The sequence below is a fragment of the Hyperolius riggenbachi genome, chromosome 1 (genome assembly GCF_040937935.1).
Source record: "Hyperolius riggenbachi isolate aHypRig1 chromosome 1, aHypRig1.pri, whole genome shotgun sequence".
Taxonomy (NCBI): Eukaryota; Metazoa; Chordata; class Amphibia; order Anura; family Hyperoliidae; genus Hyperolius; species Hyperolius riggenbachi.
In genome coordinates, this window is record NC_090646.1 from 567,737,586 (window position 1) to 567,758,989 (window position 21,404).

The window sequence follows — 21,404 nt, forward strand, 5'->3', positions numbered from 1 at the left end:
ACAGATTTGATAAAGGCCTCCAATGAAGGGTTGGCTTACCAGATTTAATGAAGTGCAGGCTGAGTATTTCCAGAGGAAAGGTGAGGGTAGGGTAGGCCGCTGTCATGTTGTTGCACATATCTTTCAGCTTGGCTTCCTCGTGCGGCAGCTGGTACAGAAAAGGAGAATAAAATATACCGCATTCAACCTAGGCTACCTCCTTCAACTACTGTATAAAAAAGGAAAGTCATGCTGCTTTCTGATAGATGTTTATTTCAAGTGGTTCTGGACCACAACACTGTTTGGGAGCGGTTATCGCTGCCAGGGGCGTACATTTCAGCTTCTCATGCCGCGTGGTCCCGCCGCTCTTGCTGTTTGCAACGCTTTGTCGTCCCTGCAGCCTGTTCGCTCTGCTGTCATATTATGACAGCAGAACTGTGTGCTGGTCAGGGCCCGTGATTGCTTTGAGCCAATCATAGTAATCACTGTTTACAAAAGGGAAAGAACGGCACTGGTCCTTAAAGGATACCTATAAGGTCTTAAAAAAATAAAGTTTAGCTTACCTGAGACATCTACCGACCCCTGCAGATGTCCTGTGCTTGCGCTAGAAAAAACTATACTCCGGTCCCCTGCCACGGCTCACTTTCATTACTGCTGACTTACAAGTTGACGGCCACTGTGCCTGCTTGGCCCTTGCCACACGCTTCCATTGCCAGGAGTGTGTTAAGCAGACGCAGTATGAGAAAACCTCGTACTGCGCCTGGACATCACTCTCCTGGCAACGTGAGCAGAATTGCGGCAGGGGACCGTAGAATCATTGACGTCTGCAGGGGGCCGGTAGAAGCCCCAGGTAAGTTGATTTTTTTTTTTTTTACAGACCTTAAGGTGTCCTTTAAGGGACTAGAAAGGGTTAAGAAAGCATCTATCTTTTAACTAGTAACCAGGTTGTAAGTATGACAGCCTCCCTCATAGGTTTTCAGTATAAATACAAAATACAGTAACATTTTAATACATTTTGGTTAAGGTTAATCAACATGAAAAATTGAAAATACATGCATATTAAGTGTAGATATCTCCCAGCGTAAAATGCACTGTAAATTCGTTTTTCCTCAGTCGCTGTCACTTACTATAGATAGTAAAAATCTGACTAATCTGTCAGGTGTTTAACCACTCCATCTCCTCGGGGGGGATTCTCGGTTATTTCTTTATTTATCAAAGCACTTACTAAACTGCAGTCAAACTGTCAAAAGTGCGCAAACAAGTAGGGAGTGCTTTTGTAAAGAAGAAAGGTAGTACTGAGAATGGACTAGTTCAAAATCTGTCAGATCTCTCAGGTTTTTATTACCTACTCTTAGTGACAGAAACATAGGAAAAATAGTGGTCCTTTATGTGTTTTCTGGGAACACTACAGGTAATGGTACCCTTAAAAGCTTTATTTGGAGCCAGCAGGTGGGTATTAAAATACCAACGGTGAAATATAAGACTGCTCTTACTTACCTGGGGCTTCTTTGATCCCCCGTAGCCTTGTCTGCTATACACTGTCCTCCCGGTTCTCCTCTATCTAGCGGGGCGAACAGCTGAGCAAAGAAGAGGACAGCGAGGGACATAAAAGCCTATGGGGATGGAAGAAGCCCCAGGTAAGTAAAAGAACAATCTTTTATTTCATCTTGGGTATCCTTTAAAGAGGAGCTGTTAGGTATAAGGTCTCAGAGAAAAAAAACACATATCAGCTAAAGATTGGCTGTACTTACATTACATATGCATGTCACTGTCCACGTTTGGATTACACAGAATATTTATATAGTATTTGGAGAGAATGATGCTCCTGACAGCTCATGGCAGGTTCCGTGTTTGTCTGTCTCCTATGAAGCCAATTGTGTCGTTATGTCCTCCCTGCTTCCTGATGATTCGACTCACAAAAAAGAGCCTAATGGACAACACTACTGTGCAGTGAATATTAATTAGCCATGTGGCTAGGAACAATAGCGGACTCATGCAGTATACTCTGCCCTGTGATTTTTTTCAGTGCTGTGAGCTGGGCTGCGTTACAAGCTGCTGTAACATGAGCCTGTAACTTCTCACTAGCAGCCGAGGGGAGGACCCAAGGTGGGGAGAAGCAGCCCCAGAATGCTTTGCAGTATGTTATGCGGCCTCTCGTCCTACTTAAGAGCTTGGGAATAACAGCCTTGCTGTTCAGCACACATCAAAAGTAAGAGAGATTTTTAACTTCAGTATTGCCTTTTTGGCTTCCTTCTAAACTGTTTAACACAGGAGAATAGAGGTTTAAATTAGCTTTTGCAGGCTGACAGTTACTCTTTAAGCCAAAATGTATATTTCAATTCTTCATCAGAGTGGAATGATCTCGGTCTGTGTTCCTATTGAGGAGTGTTTTCCTGACATCATCATGTTCTAATAACAAAAGTTACCAGACAGGACACTGGGTTATCCTTCAACGATGGAAATAAAAAAATACAAGAAACTTTTTCAACTTATCTACATGTAATTGGGACAGGAAGTCAAGGAAACTCTGCTGCACAGACAGCAGTATTAACCTGCTTGATTTAACTGAAAATAAAAAGATTAGCTTGGGTAAGTCTTAAAGATGACCAAGCCATAATTCAAAGAAGCAGCATGCTGAAGAGCATGCAAAAAGGTCATCAATCTGACTCATCGGGGCTCTGGAATAGAAGACGTCAACAAGGAGAGTACTTACCTTGGACAAACAGATGACATACTCCTGACAAATGGCACGGTGCTCTTCTCCAGGTACCTCTTCTAGACACAAGATGGCATTTTCAAATGCATTCAACATCTAAAATGAAAGAAGGCTTCTGTGAAAGCAAATTAAACTATGCATGCCTAAAAGTTATCTGAAATTTGCAGTATGTTGTTATTATGGATTAATATAGCATCTGCATATTCTGTGCGCTGTACAACAGATTACAAAAGTATAACAATACAATATACAGTGGGTTGCAAAGGTATTCAGCCCCCTTGAAGTTTGTCACATTACTGCCACAAACATGCATCAATTTTATTGGAATTCCACGTGAAAGACCAATACAAAGTGGTGTACATGTGAGAAGTGGAACGAAAATCATACATCATTCCAAACATTTTTTTACAAATAAATAGCTGCAAAGTGGGGTGTGCGTAATTATTCAGCCCCCTGAGTCAATACTTTGTAGAACCATCTTTTACTGCAATTACAGCTGCCAGTCTTTTAGGGTATGTCTCTACCAGTTTTGCACATCTAGAGACTGAAATCCTTGCCCATTCTTCTTCGCAAAACAGCTCCAGCTCAGTCAGATTATATGGACAGTATTTGTGAACAGCAGTTTTCAGATCTTGCCACAGATTCTCGATTGGATTTAGATCTGGACTTTGACTGGGCAATTCTAACACATACAGTGGGTTGCAAAGGTATTCGGCCCCCTTAAAGTTTTCCACATTTTGTCATATTACTGCCACAAACATGAATCAATTTTATTGGAATTCCACATGAAAGACCAACACAAAGTGGTGTACACATGAGAATTGGAATGAAAATCATACATGATTCCAAACATTTTTTATAAATAAATAACTGCAAAGTGGTGCGTGCATAATTATTCACCTCCTTTGATCTGAGTGCAGTCAGTAGCCTACAGACATTGCCTGATGAGTGATAATGACTAAATAGAGTGCACCTGTGTGTTATCTAATGTCAGTACAAATACAGCTGATCTGTGAGGGCCTCAGAGGTTGTCTAAGAGAATATTGGGAGCAACAACACCGTGAAGTCCAAAGAACACACAAGACAGGTCAGGGATCAAGTTATTGAGAAATTTAAAGTAGGCATAGGCTACAAAAAGATTTCCAAAGCCTTGAACATCCCACGGAGCACTGTTCAAGCGATCATTCAGAAATGGAAGGAGTATGGCACAACTGTAAACCTACCAAGACAAGGCCGTCCACCTAAACTCACAGGCCGAAAAAGGAGAGCGCTGATCAGAAATGCAGTCAAGAGGCCCATGGCGACTCTGGACGAGCAGCAGAGATCTACAGCTCAGGTGGAAGACTCTGTCCATAGGACAACTATTAGTCATGCACTGTACAAAGTTGGCCTTTATGGAAGAGTGGCAAGAAGAAAGGCATTGTTAACAGAAAGCATAAGAAGTCCCGTTTGCAGTTTGCCACAAGCCATGTAGGGGACACAGCAACCATGTGGAAGAAGGTGCTCTGGTCAGATGAGACCAAAATGGAAAGTTTTGGCCAAAATGCAAAACGCTATGTGTGGCAGAAAACTAACACTGCCATTCAATCTGAACACACCATCCCCACTGTCAAATATGGTGTTGGCAGCATCATGCTCGGGGGTGCATCTCTTCAGCAGGGACACGGAAGCTGGTCAGAGTTGATGGGAAGATGGATGGAGCCAAATACAGGGAAAACTTGGAAGAAAACCTCTTGGAGACTGCAAAAGACTTGAGACTGGGACGGAGGTTCACCTTCCAGCAGGACAATTACCCTAAACATAAAGCCAGTGCAACAATGGAATGGTTTAAAACAAAACACATCTATGTGTTAGAATGGCCCAGTCAAAGTCCAGATCTAAATCCAATCGAGAATCTGTGGCAAGATCTGAAACTTGCTGTTTACAAACACTGTCCATCTAATCTGACTGAGCTGGAGCGGTTTTGCAAAGAAGAATGGGCAAGGATTTCAGTCTCTAGCTGTGCAAAGCTGGTAGAGACATACCCTAAAAGACTGGCAGCTGTAATTGCAGCAAAAGGTGGTTCTACAAAGTATTGACTCAGGGGGCTGAATAATTATGCACACCCCACTTTGCAGTTATTTATTTGTAAAAAATGTGTGGAATCATGTATGATTTTCAATCCACTTCTCACATGTACACCACTTTGTATTGGTCTTTCACGTGGAATTCCAATAAAATTGATGCATGTTTGTGGCAGTAATGTGACAAAATGTAGAAAACTTCAAGGGGGCCGAATACTTTTGCAACCCACTGTAGATATTTTTTGTTTTAAACCATTCCATTGTTGCCCTGGCTTTATGTTTAGGGTCATTGTCCTGATGGAAGGTGAACTTCCGCTCCAGTCTCAAGTCTTTTGCAGTCTCCAAGAGGTTTTCTTCCCAGTTTGCCCTGTATTTGGCTCCATCCATCTTCCCATCAACTCTGACCATCTTCCCTGTCCCTGCTAAAGAGATGCACCCCCCGAGCATGATGCTGCCACCACCATATTTGACAGTGAGGATGGTGCATTCTGAGCGATGTGCAGTGTTAGTTTTCCTCCACACATAGCCTTTTGCATTTTGTCCAAAAAGTTCCATTTTGGTCTCATCTGACCAGAGCACCTTCTTTCACATGGTTGCTGTGTCCCCCACATGGCTTGTGACAAACTGCAAATGGGACTTCTTATGCTTTCTGTTAACAATGCCTTTCTTCTTGCCACTCTTCCATAAAAACCAACTTTGTACAGTGCTAACTAATAGTTGTCCTATGGACAGAGTCTCCCACCTGAGCTGTAGATCTCTGCTGCTCGTCCAGAGTCACCATGGGCCTCTTGACTGCATTTCTGATCAGTGCTCTCCTTGTTCGGCCTGTGAGTTTAGGTGGATGGCCTTGTCCTGGTAGGTTTACAGTTGTGCCATACTCCTTCCATTTCTGAATGATCGCTTGAACAGTGCTCCGTGGGATGTTCAAGGCTTTGGAAATCTTTTTGTAGCCTGTCTTGTGTGTTCTTTGGACTTCACTGGGTTGTTGCTCCCAATATTCTCTTAGACAACCTCTGAGGCCCTCATAGAGCAGCTGTATTTGTACTGACATTAGATTACACACAGGTGCACTCTATTTAGTCAATAGCAATCATCAGGCAATGTCTATAGGCAACTGACTGCACTCAGATCAAAGGGGGCCGAATAATTATGCGCACCCCACTTTGCAGTTATTGATTTGTAAAAAAAATGTTTGAAATCTTGTATGATTTTCGTTCCACTTCTCATGTGTACGCCACTTTGTGTTGGTCTTTCATGTGGAATTCCAATAAAATTGATTCATGTTTGTGGCACTAATTTGACAAAATGTGGAAAACTTCAAGGGGGCCGAATACTTTTGCAACCCACTGTAAACAATAGAGTTACAGTTAAAAGTCCAAGCTAGATCATAGCTTAAGCAGTGAACAGATCAATGACAGATTTTTACATAATGGTGGAAGATTTGCATGAACTTTACACAGCATTGTGAGACAAAAGGGAAGGAGAGCCGTGGCGAATTGACCTTACGGTCTAAAGCAGTGGTCCTCAAACTACGGCAGGTGGGCCGGATGCAACCCCCCGCAGCTTTTTCACTGGTCCCGAAATACAAAATGTATAACTTATAGATAAATGTCAAATAGCTCAAATGTGGGAAAAGTTGGTGCACATGGGGAGAAAATAGTTCCATAAACTTGTCTATGAATTCATAATCACAATTTTTGTGCAACCTGCCAACGAAATATATATACTAGCAGAAAAAAAGAGAGTTGGCTCTTGGGTGCATGAAAAGATTAAAAAACCCTTTATTAATTAGAAAAACATCTATAGAAACATACAAAACATCATAATAGAAATATATAAGAACAGGTAGCTCAAATAACCCCGACAATTGCTCTCAGGAACTTAATGAGGCTGCAGTCCTCAAAAAAACCAAAAGGGCCCAAAAAAAAGCACCAGAAGGTTATCTGTAACAGCATGGGTTCTAGTGGCCAGCAACAGAATTGGTTAGTCCGGAGAGCACTTGATGCAAAGCAAATGACCGGATGAAACAACAGCAGATGGAGTATGGTGTTTGTAAGGCATCTGTGTCATTCAGACAACACATATCACTTCGTTGTATCAGCAGTTAGTAGGGCAAAGCAAGCATGCATGCAGTCCTAGTGTCCCTCAATCGCAGGGGCAAATGATGAAAGGTGCTTGACATGAGGTAGATAGCCAGATGAGACAACAGCAAATGGGATATAATGATTGTTGAGCATCAGTGTCATTCAGGCAGCACATATCACTTCATTGTATCAGCAGTTAGTATGACAGAGCAAGCATGCATGCACTTCACAATGTCCCTCAATCGCAGGGACAGATGATGATATGCACTTGATATAAAGCAAATGGCAGGTGTAAGCAGCATCAAGACAATGCACACAGGTAAATCACTGCTGAGCGGCTCAGATGCAAGCGAGTGCCCAGTCCATAGTTACCATCCTGTTGCTGAATAGTTGCAATAGGTCCTAGAGCAATGTCGGGGGGAGCAAAGTGCTGTCAAAGGCCTGACATGTTTCGCCGCCTCTCGCGGCTTTTTAAAAGGCAGACAGCGGCAAGTGTATCCATCACGCCATAATGGCGTCTATATATGGGCTGTATCCGCTCCGGGCACACCCATCCCCAACCACGTCACCGCCACCACTCGACGCCTGCGCCGGGAGGGCGCGCCACGCGACCAGACGTCGCAAGGCACGCCCCCCGCGCCCAGGTGGAAGCGCACGTAGCAAGCCGCCGGAACGCAATGCGCTCCACTCGGACAAAACCACGGCGTCAGGAGGCAGGAAGAGGGCGGGACGGGGGAGCCCCGAGCGAATAACCAGACCAAGCAAAATAAACATTCACAAAATAATAAAAACTGAAAACAAATGTACGTATTTATACATAAATAAAGTTGATCCTTATGGTGCAGATCTTCTCCAATACTGATCATTTGACATAAGTGGGGACTCCGCGGGTCAGCTGCAGAAAAAGGAAGAGGACTAAGAAAAGGGGAAGGGGAAGGGGAAGGAATAAACAGAAGAAGGAAGAGAAAGGAAAACGAAAAAAAGGGGGGATAATAAAAGGAGGGGGGGAGGGGGGGGGACAAGGGAAAAGAAAGAGAAAAAGAAAAAGGAAAAAAGAAAAAAAGAGCAGCAGACACACGGCCACCCAACACAGCCTGATCTAATATTCAAGCTGACCGACTCAAAGGAAATCAAAAAACCATAAGTAAATATAATCCAATAGTTTCAAATCTTGAGGTCAGGGTAAAGAGGGTGGTCCGAAAAAAATGTGTATATAAACGCTAAGACTAAGCTTAAAAATGTCCAATGAATGATTGGTCATAAACAGTGTCACAGGGGAGGAAGAGTCGCACACAGGTCCAATGGACACAAGTGAAACCCGTGGACAGAGTGCGTGGGGAGGGGAAGAGGGAGGATGGGGAAATGGGGGGAGGAGAGGAGGGGGAGGGGGGGAGAGAGGAGGGAGAAGGAAAGGAGGGAAAGGGAAGAAGAGGGGGTGGGGGGGAGGGGGAGGACGGGGAATGCAGCAGCCCAGACAAAACCAGCCCAGCCTAGCTGGACAAAAACACACGATAGTTAATACTATCGTTCAGGCCCTTTGGTTCCGTTGCCCTTAAATTAAAAATCCATCTCGATTCCAATTGCAATAATTTCTTATCTATGTCTCCACCCCTTGGATGTATATGGATTCTATCCAAGCCCACAAATTTAATAAAACTGGGATTACCCCTGTGTTCAAGATGTACATGTCTGGAGATAGGGGACTTGAAATTACAAGTTGTGATGTCGCCAACATGGTCCTTGATTCTCTCCTTAAAGGCTCTTGTCGTCTTGCCAATGTAGAAGATCCACATTTGCAATACAGGAGATAACTTATAGATGTGGCCCACTGCACCTTTAAATATCGGAAGCCAGTATATAGAATAGCAGTGCTGACACCACCCATCCACATACTGTAGAAGCCAGCGAGGACTCATTTGCTGGCTCCCAATGCAATTCTGCATCAGGTGACACTGCTGTCCAACTGGACGGCAGGTTGTCACCTGGATATGCTTCACTGTCTGGTGCACAAAGACGTTCTTCGGGTGCCGCATGACTGAATGGCTGCTCGGAGTTCTCCTCCGGGCATGATTGGGAGGAATCAATACCTAGATTAAATGTAATGTTTTTCAACATCATTTTATGTATTGGTCTTGCCCCCCCCCCCCCCCCCCCCCAGCAGTCTGAAGTATGTTGATCAGGCCCTTGACCGAAAACACCCTTGTCTAAAGTGTTAAGGGATATGACTATAGGTATAGGGAAGCTGTACATGAGATGGTAAAATGGAGGTCAACTGCCAAGCAGTGATGTGGCGAACATCTCTGGGGGGTTTACTACTTCCGGGTCGCTCTGACCCGGAGTAGTACGCCTGCGCTGCCCGGTGGAGCGCGTCCTAGATCGCGCTCCTGTTGCCGGGCACTCTCTGCACATGAGCGTGACATCGTTCATGATGTCACGCACATGCGCAGAAAGTGCCCGGCAACAGGAGCGTGATCTAGGACGCGCTCCGCCGGGCAGCGCAGGCGTACTACTCCGGGTCAGAGCGACCCGGAAGTAGTAAACCCCCCAGGGATTCAGAGATGTTCACCGGCGAACGGTTCGGGTACCGTTCGCCACATCTCTACTGCCAAGGTGTCCTGTATGATCGTACCTTCTACTGTAGTTCTGCTTTAACCCAATAGTAGCTTTGACAGCCTGTCAGCATATCTCATTTGGCTGCCTAGTGCAGTCAAACCAGTGTGTGGCAGTAAAAAGTTGCCGATGGCTTCTTCCCTTCCTCCACCATGGGTGCCGATGACATGACATTTTTTTTCCTTTTTATTTTTTACAAGGGTTTTATTTTGGTAACTAAGGGGTAGGGGTGTAAGGGGTTCAAATTTAATAAAAATACATGTATGTAAATGTATTTTACACTCACCTAAAGGATTATTAGGAACACCTGTTCAATTTCTCATTAATGCAGTTATCTAATCAACCAATCACATGGCAGTTGCTTCAATGCATTTAGGGATGAGGTCCTAGTCAAGACAATCTCCTTAACTCCAAACAATGTCAGAATGGGAAAGAAAGGCGATTTAAGCTATTTTGAGCGTGGCATGGTCGTTGGTGCCAGATGGGCTGGTCTGAGTATTTCACAATCTGCTCATTTACTGGGATTTTCACGCACAACCATTTCTAGGGTTTACAAAGAATGGTGTGAAAAGCAAAAAAACATCCAGTATGTGGCAGCCCTGTGGGCGAAAATGCCTTGTTGATGCTAGAGGTCAGAGGAGAATGGGCTGACTGATTCAAGCTTATTGAAGAGCAACGTTGACTGAAATAACCACTCATTACAACCGAGGTATGCAGCAAAGCATTTGTGAAGCCACAACGCGCACAACCTTGAGGCGGATGGGCTACAACAGCAGAAGACCCCACGGGGTACCACTCATCTCCACTACAAATAGGAAAAAGAGGCTACAATTTGCACAAGCTCACCAAAATTGGAAAGTTGAAGACTGGAAAAATGTTGCCTGGTCTGATGAGTCTCAATAGAGTCAAAATTTGGCGTAAACAGAATGAGAACATGGATCCATCATGCCTTGTTTCCACTGTGGTGGTGGTCTAATGGTGAGGGGGATGTTTTCTTGGCACACTTTGGGCCCCTTAGTGCCAATTGGGCATTGTTTAAATGCCACGGGCTACCTGAGCATTGTTTCTGACCATGTCCATCCCTTCATGACCACCATGTACCCATCCTCTGATGGCTACTTCCAGCAGGATAATGCACCATGTCACAAAGCTTGAATTATTTCAAATTGGTTTCTTGAACACGACAATGAGTTCACTGTACTAAAATGGCCCCCGCAGTCACCAGATCGCAACCCAATAGAGCATCTTTGGGATGTGATGGAACGGGAGCTTCATGCCCTGGATGAGCATCCTACAAATCTTCATCAACTGCAAGATGCTATCCTATCAATATGGGCCAACATTTCGAAACAATGCTTTGAGCACCTTGTTGAATCAATGCCACGTAGAATTAAGGCAGTTATGAAGGGGAAAGGGGGTCAAACACCGTATTAGTATGGTGTGCCTAATAATCCTTTAGGTGGGTGTATATCATGTATGTAATGGTGTGTTAGGGTGCATTTTACATTTTGGCCACAAGATGGCGCTACACTTAACTTCCGTATTCTATTAATAGTACATGGAAGTACTATATACGTTTGGGTTTTGTGAATGAGAGCCTGCGTCTCGCTGTTACAGGCTCTCATTCATTACAGACACTGTGATAGTGTTTGAGAACAAGCTGTTCTCATTCCCTAATCACAGAACGGCGAGATTGCGGCGAAACGGCAGATCTGCGATGCAGTGATCGGGAATGTCGAGGTAAACAAAGTGGAGGGGGGCCTAGAGACACTTACCAGCAGTACGGAACCGGTTAAAATTGCTATAGAAATGTGTTCAACTTGATGAACCACACCTTTCCTAATTCAGTCCTATCAATTACTGTGCCAAAAATGTTGTGAAGACCTCGGCCCTTGAGGACTGGCGTTCAACATCCCTGGTATAACACATTCTCTGCCATCAAATTGCTAGCATTCAGAATGGTCAGACTGTTCTTTTCTGCACAGAACTCGTATTACAAGCACATAATATAACTTGTGGGCACCAATGTAAAATCAAAGAAAACAAATTATTATGCACCTTCTGCTGGGCCTCATTGTCTTGGAGTTCCATGCTTGGTGCCAGCAGCTTAGTCATCCTTTTCCAGAGCTGGTAAAGCTCACTCTTGTCCACTCCATCTTTCTTCATGTTGATTAATCGTTGCCATGCTTGAGCAGCCTGTCACAAAAATAGCATAGTTACAGTATCTAGGGTGAAAAATTACAGCTTTGTCTAATTCCCCTTTCCTACAGTTTTGTTCTAAAGTAGAAATGTGGCCGAGCATGTCTAACAGAGAGCAGGGAAAAGAATTCCTTCCTCCCCACCAACAACAAACACACATGGTTTATAGGACTGTGAATGCTATTGGTAATAGGAAACGTACCCAGTTCTGTCTTGCCTTGCTAAACAGAGAAGTTAAAGTGATATGAAACTCAGAATTTCTTCTTAGCTCTAAGGCAGGGGTCTCAAACTCGCGGCCCGCGGGCCATTTGTGGCCCTCGATACAATATTTTGTGGCCCTCTCTGGCAAAAGTTTCCGTATAGTTCGCTTCAATGCTCCCAAGTAATCCGCCGCATCCCCGCCGCTAAACAAGGCCTGCAGAGCCCCCAAATCGCCCGGGGGGGCAATCCGCTGGCATTTCCTGAAGAGGCAGAGCTTTCAGCTTCAGCTCTGCCCCTCCTGACGTCAATCGCCACACGGATCGCCGCCTCTCCCTGCCCCCTCTGTGAAGGAAGAGTGAGAGGGGCGGGCGGAGGCGGCGATGCGCCGCGATTGTGAAATACCTTATGCGGCCCAGCCTCATCCTGACTTTGCCTCCTACGGCCCCCATGGTAAATTGAGTTTGAGACCCCTGCTCTAAGGCCTCTTTCACAGTGGGACGTTAAAGTCGCACGTTAGAAAATGTTTCAATGCAGACTAACGCACAGCAATACTAAGTCTATGCGACATTCACAGTGCACATGTTGCGTTTGTGTGTAACGTGTAGAGTTATTCAAAAGTGCTGCATGCTGTGCTTTTAGCAATGAATCTGCTGCGTTATTTGTGTAGCACATGCTCAGTAATGTTTGTTTTTTTAAATGCAATGCATGCGCCGTTTTCGTTCCATCATAAATACGTGTTTTGTGTTTATTTTGTTATTGCGCATGTTTTTTTTAAAATATATATATATATTTTATTTTATTATTTTTTTTGGGGGGGGGGAATTGTATTTATTTGTAGTATTTGAAGTAATCACTGTTATAACGTGAATCTTAATTTGTTTTTTTTGTTAGTTTTTAATGTGGAACATTACCGTTGCATGTAAAGAGAGGCAATAAGGTCGCACCACGTGTACGTCATAACATTTAAAGAACGCACAATATCCAAGTTAAAGTCTATATGCGGTGCGTTAGGGCCACGTTGTGAGACCTTAACGTCGCACTGAAATGCAACGTCCTACTGTGAAAGAGGCCTAAAAGATTATTTACAGTATAAAATCTTCTACCACATAAAAAAAAAAAATAATTCTAGCAGGACAGCATATAAACAGTTTAACACTACACTTTGTTCTTCATGGGAAAGCTCCTTGCTTCAGTGAGCAGCTTCTGGCCGCATCCGAAGAGGTAATAACATATTTTGTTTACATTCCTTTGTCTCCTACATTTCTAGCTGTGCTGAAAATGAGCTCTCTGCTGTAAAAGCAGAAATCTGAGAAGTGTTCACTAAATAGATTTTAATATATAAATGCAGCAGCTGTGCAATAAAATGCAATGGCAACTTTCAGAGTAGATAAACTACTTTGGGACCTTGTACTTTGTAAATACAGTGATGTGAAAAACTATTTGCCCCCTTCCTGATTTCTTATTCTTTTGCATGTTTGTCACACTTAAATGTTTCTGCTCATCAAAAACCGTTAACTATTAGTCAAAGATAACATAATTGAACACAAAATGCAGTTTTAAATGATGGCTTTTATTATTTAGTGAGAAAAAAAACTCCAAATCTACATGGCCCTGTGTCAAAAAGGGATTGCCCTCCTTGTTAAAAAAATAACTTAACTGTGGTCTATCACACCTGAGTTCAATTTCTGTAGTCACCCCCAGGCCTGATTACTGCCACACCGGTCTCAATCAAGAAATCACTTAAAGAGACACTGAAGTGAAAAAAAAATATATGATATAATGAATTGGTTGTGTACTATGAATAATTACTAGAAGATTAGCAGCAAAGAAAATATTCTCATACTTTTATTTTCAGGTATATAGTGTTTTTTCTAACATTGCATCATTCTAGATTATGTGCAGATTACACAACACTAAAGGTCCGTACACACGCCGGACTTTTGGCAACGACGGGTGCGTCGTTGCCTCCCGCTGGGTGGGCGTGCCAGCGACAGTCCGGCGTGTGTACGCTCTGTCGTCAGACTGATACGGCTGTTTCTGAGCGATCCGCCGGGCGGATCGCTCAGGAACAGCCGTATCAGTCTGACGACAGAGCGTACACACGCCGGACTGTCGCTGGCACGCCCACCCAGCGGGAGGCAACGACGGACCCGTCGTTGCCTAAAGTCCGGCGTGTGTACGGACCTTAAGCTTTCAAAATGAGTCTTTCAGAGCAGTCTGTGAAGTAATGACTTCTCCTCTAGCAGATAAAAAGAAAACAGTTCACTTACAGTTGAGATAATAAAAGTCAGATAACAGCCCTCTCCACGACTAACTTAGTCGTAGAGATTAATGGCTTTTTTGCATAGAGATAACAACTGGAGTTTCTTAGCTCTTCCTGTACTGGAAACAATTAGACTGATGTATCTGATCTTAATGTTTTATTTCTTAGCTGTACTACACATACAAATCATAATATCATAATTTTTTTTTCGCTTCAGTGTCTCTAGGAGCTATCTGACACAGAGAAGCAGACCAAAAGCATCTCAAAAGCTAGACATCATGCCAAGATCCAAAGAAATTCAGGAACAAATGAGAACAAAAGTAATTGAGATCTATCAGTCTGGTAAAGGTTATAAAGCCAAAAATAAAGTATCTAAGGGAGCTCTGAGCAAATTAGTGCAAATGTATTAATGCGTATAACAAATATATAGACAACCATCACAACAGATAAAACCTTCCCCCCCCCCCCCCCCTAAAATCAAAGCAATTAGGCTGGGCTAAATACATGTGTCCCTAATAGGAGTGCACGTCCTAAAGCAACAGGGATCCTTGCATGCATGAATTCTTCTCTTCAGGCCCAACTTATGCTGTATTGGTGATCACCACCACAATGCTTGGGGCGTATAAATCTTCGGATTCCCCCCGTGTGCCTTGTAAACACGCCTCTGTGTAATGAAACACTTACGCAGCCATTACTGACACTTGCACGTGTCAAACCTCCCCAAACATCAGCCAGCTTCCTATATGTACTTTAAATGGTTCCGTGGTCCACTCACGTGAGCAGCCTATGGAGTCCGGCTGCCGTGCGATTCCTCACTACCCAGCTGGGACCAGTGGTGCGGCGGCTCTCTCCTCCGATAGACCGCAGCGTGCGGTGATGTGTGTCTTTAGACGACCCGACCATGGAGCGTTACGACGTTGGGAGGAAGGTTGCGGAGGCACGGGGGGAAAACACGCCTACCAGCCGCGGCGGCGCCACCTGCACGTGACGCGTTTCATCCAATCAGGATTTCATCAGACGTGTGACGTTGGGATGAGGTGGCGTAACTTTTATGTCCGTCCTGGTCCTCCAAATTTACAACGAAATTTAAAAGGACAGTTGTCCATTGCGCATATGAACACCATATCCGAGGTGGACAGTTATAAATGAAGGGGCGAAAGATAAAAGACGTGGATAATCATAGGAGCACCTTAATATTTAGATCTTTATTTAGTCCATGTGGCATCAGGCTACCACATTTATATATTAACTCTGATTCTTTCTTTCTGAGTTCCCGATCAAAATCGCCCCGTCTGGGGCTGATGTTCAGTTTATATATTCCCATAACTTTTAGACCTTTTGGATCTGCATTATGTTCCGTTTTAAAATGCATGACCATTGGGTTCAACCTTTTCTTATCCACATTGGGGTTCCTTATATTTGCAACATGCTCCCTTATGCGGACATTGAGGGCTCTATATGTCTTTCCTGTATATATGCGGTCACATACAAGATACAAGAAGGATTTATTTGCCAAGTGCGGGGGTACCGTACTCGGAATTGCTTGTGGTACACATGGCTTAGGCAAAGTACACAGTAACAGAATGTCCATATTACATATGTGGCTATGATACACAAACAACAATAATACATTTTACGACTGCAATTGCTACCATTTTACGTTCTAGCATCCTTTACAAGATAACCTTGGCGGAGTCCAAGCATTCATTAACAGTATGATGGCTTCGCTGTGTTAGCGTGAGCTAGATACAGACTATAAGGCGGAAGAGCAGCACCTAAGGCAAGCGTGCTGATTGTGGACTAGGAAGTGGTCACGAGTCTGTGTTGTTGAGCAGTAGAGCTACCTGGGGGAAGAAAGAGTTCCTGCACCTGGTGGTCTTGGAAGGAATGGTTCGGATGCGCCGGCCGGATGGGAGATGCTCAAAGAAGCGGCTGCCAGGGTGGGAGGGATCGCAGGAGATCCTGATGGCCCTCTTCCTCATCCTAGCCGCGTGGAGGAGATCGAGAGGTGGTAGGGGTGATCCGATGATCTTGTCTGCCTCACTAATGATTCTTTGCAGCTTACGTCTGTCACTAGCCATTGCGCTGGCATACCAGACGATGACTGAGGAGCAAGGTATGGACTCTGTGGTAGCGGTGTAGAAGCTGGCCAGCAGCTCCCGAGGGATGCCGGATTTTTTAAGTTGGCGCAGGAAGAATAGCCTCTGTTGTGCCTTCTTCTGAATTTTGATGGTGTTTTGCCCCCATCTCAGGTCAGTGGATAGGGTTGTGCCAAGGAACCGGACCGATGATACTCTGGAGACTTCGGTCTCGCCTTTGTGGACTGGTGGGAGAGTGGAGGGGTTCCTCCTGAAATCAACAACCAGCTCAACTGTTTTTGTTGCGTTGAGAACAAGGTTGTTATTCTTGCACCAATTGCAGATCCTATCTATCTCGCCGCGGTAGTCTTGCTCACCGTGGCTGCCAATGAGACCGATGATTGTTGTGTCATCGGCAAATTTGATAACCTTGACGGAGTCCGAGGCGGAGGTGCAGTTGTTGGTGTACATGGAGAACAGTAGCGGGGACAGTACACACCCTTGAGGTGCCCCTGTGTTGGTAGTTCTCTCGCTGAAGGAGCAGTTGCCGAGCTTGACCTGTTGTGTCCTATCCGTGAGGAAGCTCCTGAGCCATGCGCGAAGTGTGGGGTCGACACCGAGCTGCGCCAGGTTATCAACCAGGATGTCTGGGCAGATCGTGTTGAAGGCCGAGCTGAAGTCCAGGAATAGGATTCTGGTGTAGGAGCCGGGCCTGTCGAGGTGCTCCATGATGTAAGCAAGGCTGACGTTTATGGCATCTTCAATGGACCTGTTGGCCCTGTATGCGAATTGGAGTGGGTCGAGCAGTGCATCAGTGGTGCGTTTGAGGTGAGCGAGGACTAGCCGTTCCAGAACCTTCATGATGGTAGGGGTTAGGGCCACGGGTCTGAAGTTGTTGAGGTCTGTGCTGCCTGGCTTTTTGGGGACTGGTACGATTGTGGACCTCTTGAGATAGGAGGGGACTGTGCCTTCCTCAAGCGACTTACTGAACAGGGTAGTAAGCACCGGGGCCAACTGATCCGCACAGGTCCTTAGGCAGTTTGATGAAACACCATCCAGGCCTAAGGCCTTCCTGGGGTTGAGCTTGCAGAGCAGCCTATGAACTTCTGCCTCCTGGACTGTGACTGGTGCAGCGATGTCTCGGTCACTCAGTGTGGAGGGAGCCGTTCTCTCCTTCGACCCTAGGGCCCCAAGCTGCTGGGGATGTTGCTCAAACCTGCAGTAGAACTCGTTGAGTTCCTCGGCCAGTTGAATGCTCGGTGTCGCCGGTTGAGGTGGGGGTCTGAAGTTTGTGATCGCCCTGAGGCCTTGCCACACCTCCCTCGAGTTGTTGGACTGGAGGCGTAGACCCACCTTGTCAGAGTAGGCCCTCTTTGCGGCTCGCAGTTCCCGTTTCAGGTCGTACCTGGACAGCGGATTTCATAGACAATCCTTTCGGTATTACAATCAATTTTGTCATTAACAGAACGATTCAGATCGATTCAAATTATAATACATACTGCCTTTCTGAATGTATTTGCAAATATCACATCCAGCACACAAACATTCCTTTTTTCTTTTTCTGTAAATCATTTCTACGCCTGTTCCAGCCAAACTCGCTGCTGACCAGGATGTCATTCAAATTGGTACTCCTTCTAGCTGCTATATGGGGATAACCACCCACAGCCTTCGCTATTATGGGGTCCCTTCCCAACAAGTGCCAATGCCTATTGAGTATATCTCTGACTTCCTTGAAATGAGCCCCATAGGTCATAACTAACCTAGACACCCCTACGTCAGTTTTGGGCTTGGACTGAACAGGCGCTGTCGTCTCTGAATTGAATTTTGGACCCAGAAGAGTCCTTCTTTGCCTTGCAAGTGCTTTGTGATAAGCAGTTCTTACAATCTTAGTAGGGTACCCTCGTGCCTTTAATCTGGCCATTAGATCGCTAATTGTGCATTAATATCTGCACAGTTGCGTCGCAACCGCAAAAATTGGCCAGTGGGAACCGCCCACTTCTGTGCAGGTAAGTGTGCACTGCATGCTGACAAGAGGGTATTCCCTGAAGTCTCCTTTCTGTATGTCCTAGTTGTTAAGGAGGTGCCCATTTTGCCTATCTGTAAATCCAAAGAGGAAATTTCTTGTAGACTATACGTAAACGTAAAAAAAAAACCAGTTAGTACCTGCTAACGATGTTTTGAACAATCCTTCAGGGCAAGATGAGACGTCGCCCCTCCCAGACGCAGGAACAGACAGCACTTCCCCTATAAAAAAGTCACATGGTTAGTACACCCTCAGTGCGTTAAGCCAAGGTGAACAACCTCTAACCCACAATGTGCATCTATTTCACACAGACACAGTACTAACACCCGGGTGGGATCGTTGCCCTGAAGGATTGTTCAAAACATCGTTAGCAGGTACTAACTCTGGTTTTTTCATACAATCCTTCAGGGCAAGGTGAGACGATTAACAAGTAATACAACCTCAGGGTGGGACCACCGCTTGGAGAACTTTTCTTCCAAACGCCTGGTCATTAGCCGACATTGCATCAATACGATAATGACGAATGAACGTTGAAAAGCTTGACCACGTAGCTGCTTTGCAAATCTGCTCAGGTGAAGCGCCTGCATGATTAGCCCATGACGTTGCCATAGCTCTAGTGGAGTGTGCCTTAAATAATGCCGGAACCTCAGTTCCCATAACCTTATATGCCTCATTAATAGCTAGCTTAATCCAACTGGCTATAGTGGACTTTGAGGCCTTCTGACCCAAATTTTTACTTGAATGTAAAATAAACAAAGAATCTGACTTTCTAATGTGTGCAGTTCTGTCTAAATACTCTAACACACATCTTCTTACATCTAACATGTGAAAAATCTCTTCTTTTTCACACTTCGGGTTTACCGAAAAAGTGGGCAGCACAATATCCTGAGACCTATGAAATTTTGACATAACCTTGGGACAAAATTTAGGATCAGTCTGGAGGATAAGCCTATCCTGAAAGTCCTGAAAATACGGGGCTTTCATTGATAAGGCCTGGATTTCACTCACCCTTCTAGCCGTGGTTACTGCCACAAGAAATACTGTCTTAAACGTCAGAAACTTTAATGACGCATTCTGCAAGGGTTCAAATGGACTCTTACACAAACCTTTCAAAACTATAGACAAATCCCAAGGGGAGACATGTGGCTTAAATATTGGACTCTTCCTAGACACTGCCTTCATAAATCTTACAATCAAATATTGGACTCTTCCTAGACACTGCCTTCATAAATCTTACAATCAAAGGCGAGGAAGAAATTGGAACGCCGTCATATTGTCTGACTGGATCAGTAGATGGGATTGATTTACCATCGACTGCACTTCTAGCAAGGCCAAGTGTACTGCCTTCAGCTCCCTCCAATTGGATGACCTCAGGGATTCGGCTTTTGTCCATTTCCCCTGAAAGGCTTTGTGCCCTATGTGGGCCCCCCCATCCCCACGAACTTGCATCTGTGGTTAGGATAAAGTCTGTTGGATTCCTCCAAAGACTGCCACTCACAAGATTTGACTCCGTCAACCACCACTGAAGGGATAATACAACAGTTTTTGAAATGCATACTTTGAAATCCAGCGTCTGAGGACGCCCGTCCCAGTTCTGTAGCAGAAATGTTTGTAACATCCGCATATGAGCTAACGCCCATGGAACTGCCACCATTGTGGAAGACATTAGACCCACCATTCGAGAAATTGTTCTCAACGATGGACTGGGATCTGATTGTAAACTCTGTACAGCCAATTTCAACTTCACAATTTTTTCTGGTGGTAGGAACATTTTTTGACTTGTTGAGTCTATTAATATTCCCAGAAAAATTATTTTCTGACTTGGAACAAGTGATGACTTGTCCAGATTGATGATCCAACCCAGAGCCTGAAGATGGCTGGAAACTACTTTTAGAACGTTTTCTAGTTCCTCCACTGAATTGGCCAACAACAGTAAGTCGTCTAGATAAGGAATCACTAGTATCGACTTTTCTCTTATAGGAATTAATGCTTCTCCCAGAATTTTGGTGAACATTCTTGGGGCAGAAGTTATTCCAAACGGGAGGCAGATGAATTGGAAATGCATCACAATCCCCTCTACCTTTACCGCGAACCTGAGAAATTCCTGTGACATTACATGAATTGGAACGTGCCAGTAGGCGTCTCTTAGATCCAGAGAGGCCATGAACGCTCCTGGAAACAACAGTTCCCTCACTGAAAAAATTAATTCCATCTGGAATTTTTTCTTTTTTATGAATGGATTCAGGCTTTTTAGATTTAGAATTAATCTGTATTTCCCTGAAGGTTTTTTGACCACAAAAATTGTTGAATAATACCCCCTTTTTTGCTCTTTTATTGGTACCCTCTGAATTACCTTCTGATCCAACATATTTTGTAAGATCTCCAGAATTTCTGGAACAAGAGCTGGGTCTCTTGGAGGCTTTGACAGTACATATCTTGACGGAGGAGGGCGGGCAAATTCTATGCGATACCCGAACCGAATCAGTTGACGAATGAACTGACTTTTCGCCACCTGATTCCACCTGTTGTAAAAGTATCTTAATCTTCCCCCCACCGCCAGAAATGAGTCACTGTGACTTAGATGGGGCCTCAAGAACCTTAGGCTTGAAACCCCCCTTTCCTGATCTATCAAAAGTCCATCTTTTGCCTTTCTTCTGGTCTTTTGCCTGTTCCTTTTGATTAAACTTGGGCCTACGAAAAAAGGTTTTATTAGGCACCAACTTTTGTTTCTTAGGGAACGTTTTCTTTTTATTAGATGTCCTCTCCAGAGCCGAATCCAGCTCTGGACCAAACAGAAGATCTCCTGTAAAAGGAACACCACATAATCTATTTTTTGATGTCAGATTGTCATCCCACGTTTTTAGCCATAAGGCTCTACGGCACACATTTATCAATGCCGTAGACCTAGCCGTGAATCTAACCAATTCGGCTGAAGCGTCGGCCAAATATGCCGCTGCTTTAAGTAAAATAGTAATTGAGTTTAATAGCTGTTCAACCGAGGCTCCAGCTAAAATACTAGATCTTAATTGATTAATCCATAATTCAAGAGTTCTTGCTACACAGGTAGAAGCGACCGCTGGTCTAAAGGACGTAGCCGTAGCTTCCCAGGACCGTTTAAGATAAGCATCCAATTTCTTGTCAAAAGGATCTTTCAGATCCCCTAAATCTTCAAATGCTAAATCTCCCTG

At 44.5% G+C, this 21,404-nt stretch overlaps 1 protein-coding gene across 3 annotated transcripts in view; it reads right to left on the reverse strand.

The window, feature by feature from the left end:
* The window catches only part of SKIC3 (SKI3 subunit of superkiller complex), a 244,395-nt gene that overhangs the window by 142,232 nt on the left and 80,759 nt on the right, over positions 1–21,404 (reverse strand). For all 3 annotated transcript variants that reach the window (XM_068247711.1, XM_068247706.1, XM_068247702.1), the window contains 3 exons: positions 11,511–11,648; positions 2,693–2,791; positions 40–148 (listed from right to left, as the gene is read on the reverse strand). In XM_068247711.1, the coding sequence (XP_068103812.1) occupies positions 40–148; positions 2,693–2,791; positions 11,511–11,648 (346 nt within the window). The remainder of the gene's footprint in view (positions 1–39; positions 149–2,692; positions 2,792–11,510; positions 11,649–21,404) is intronic.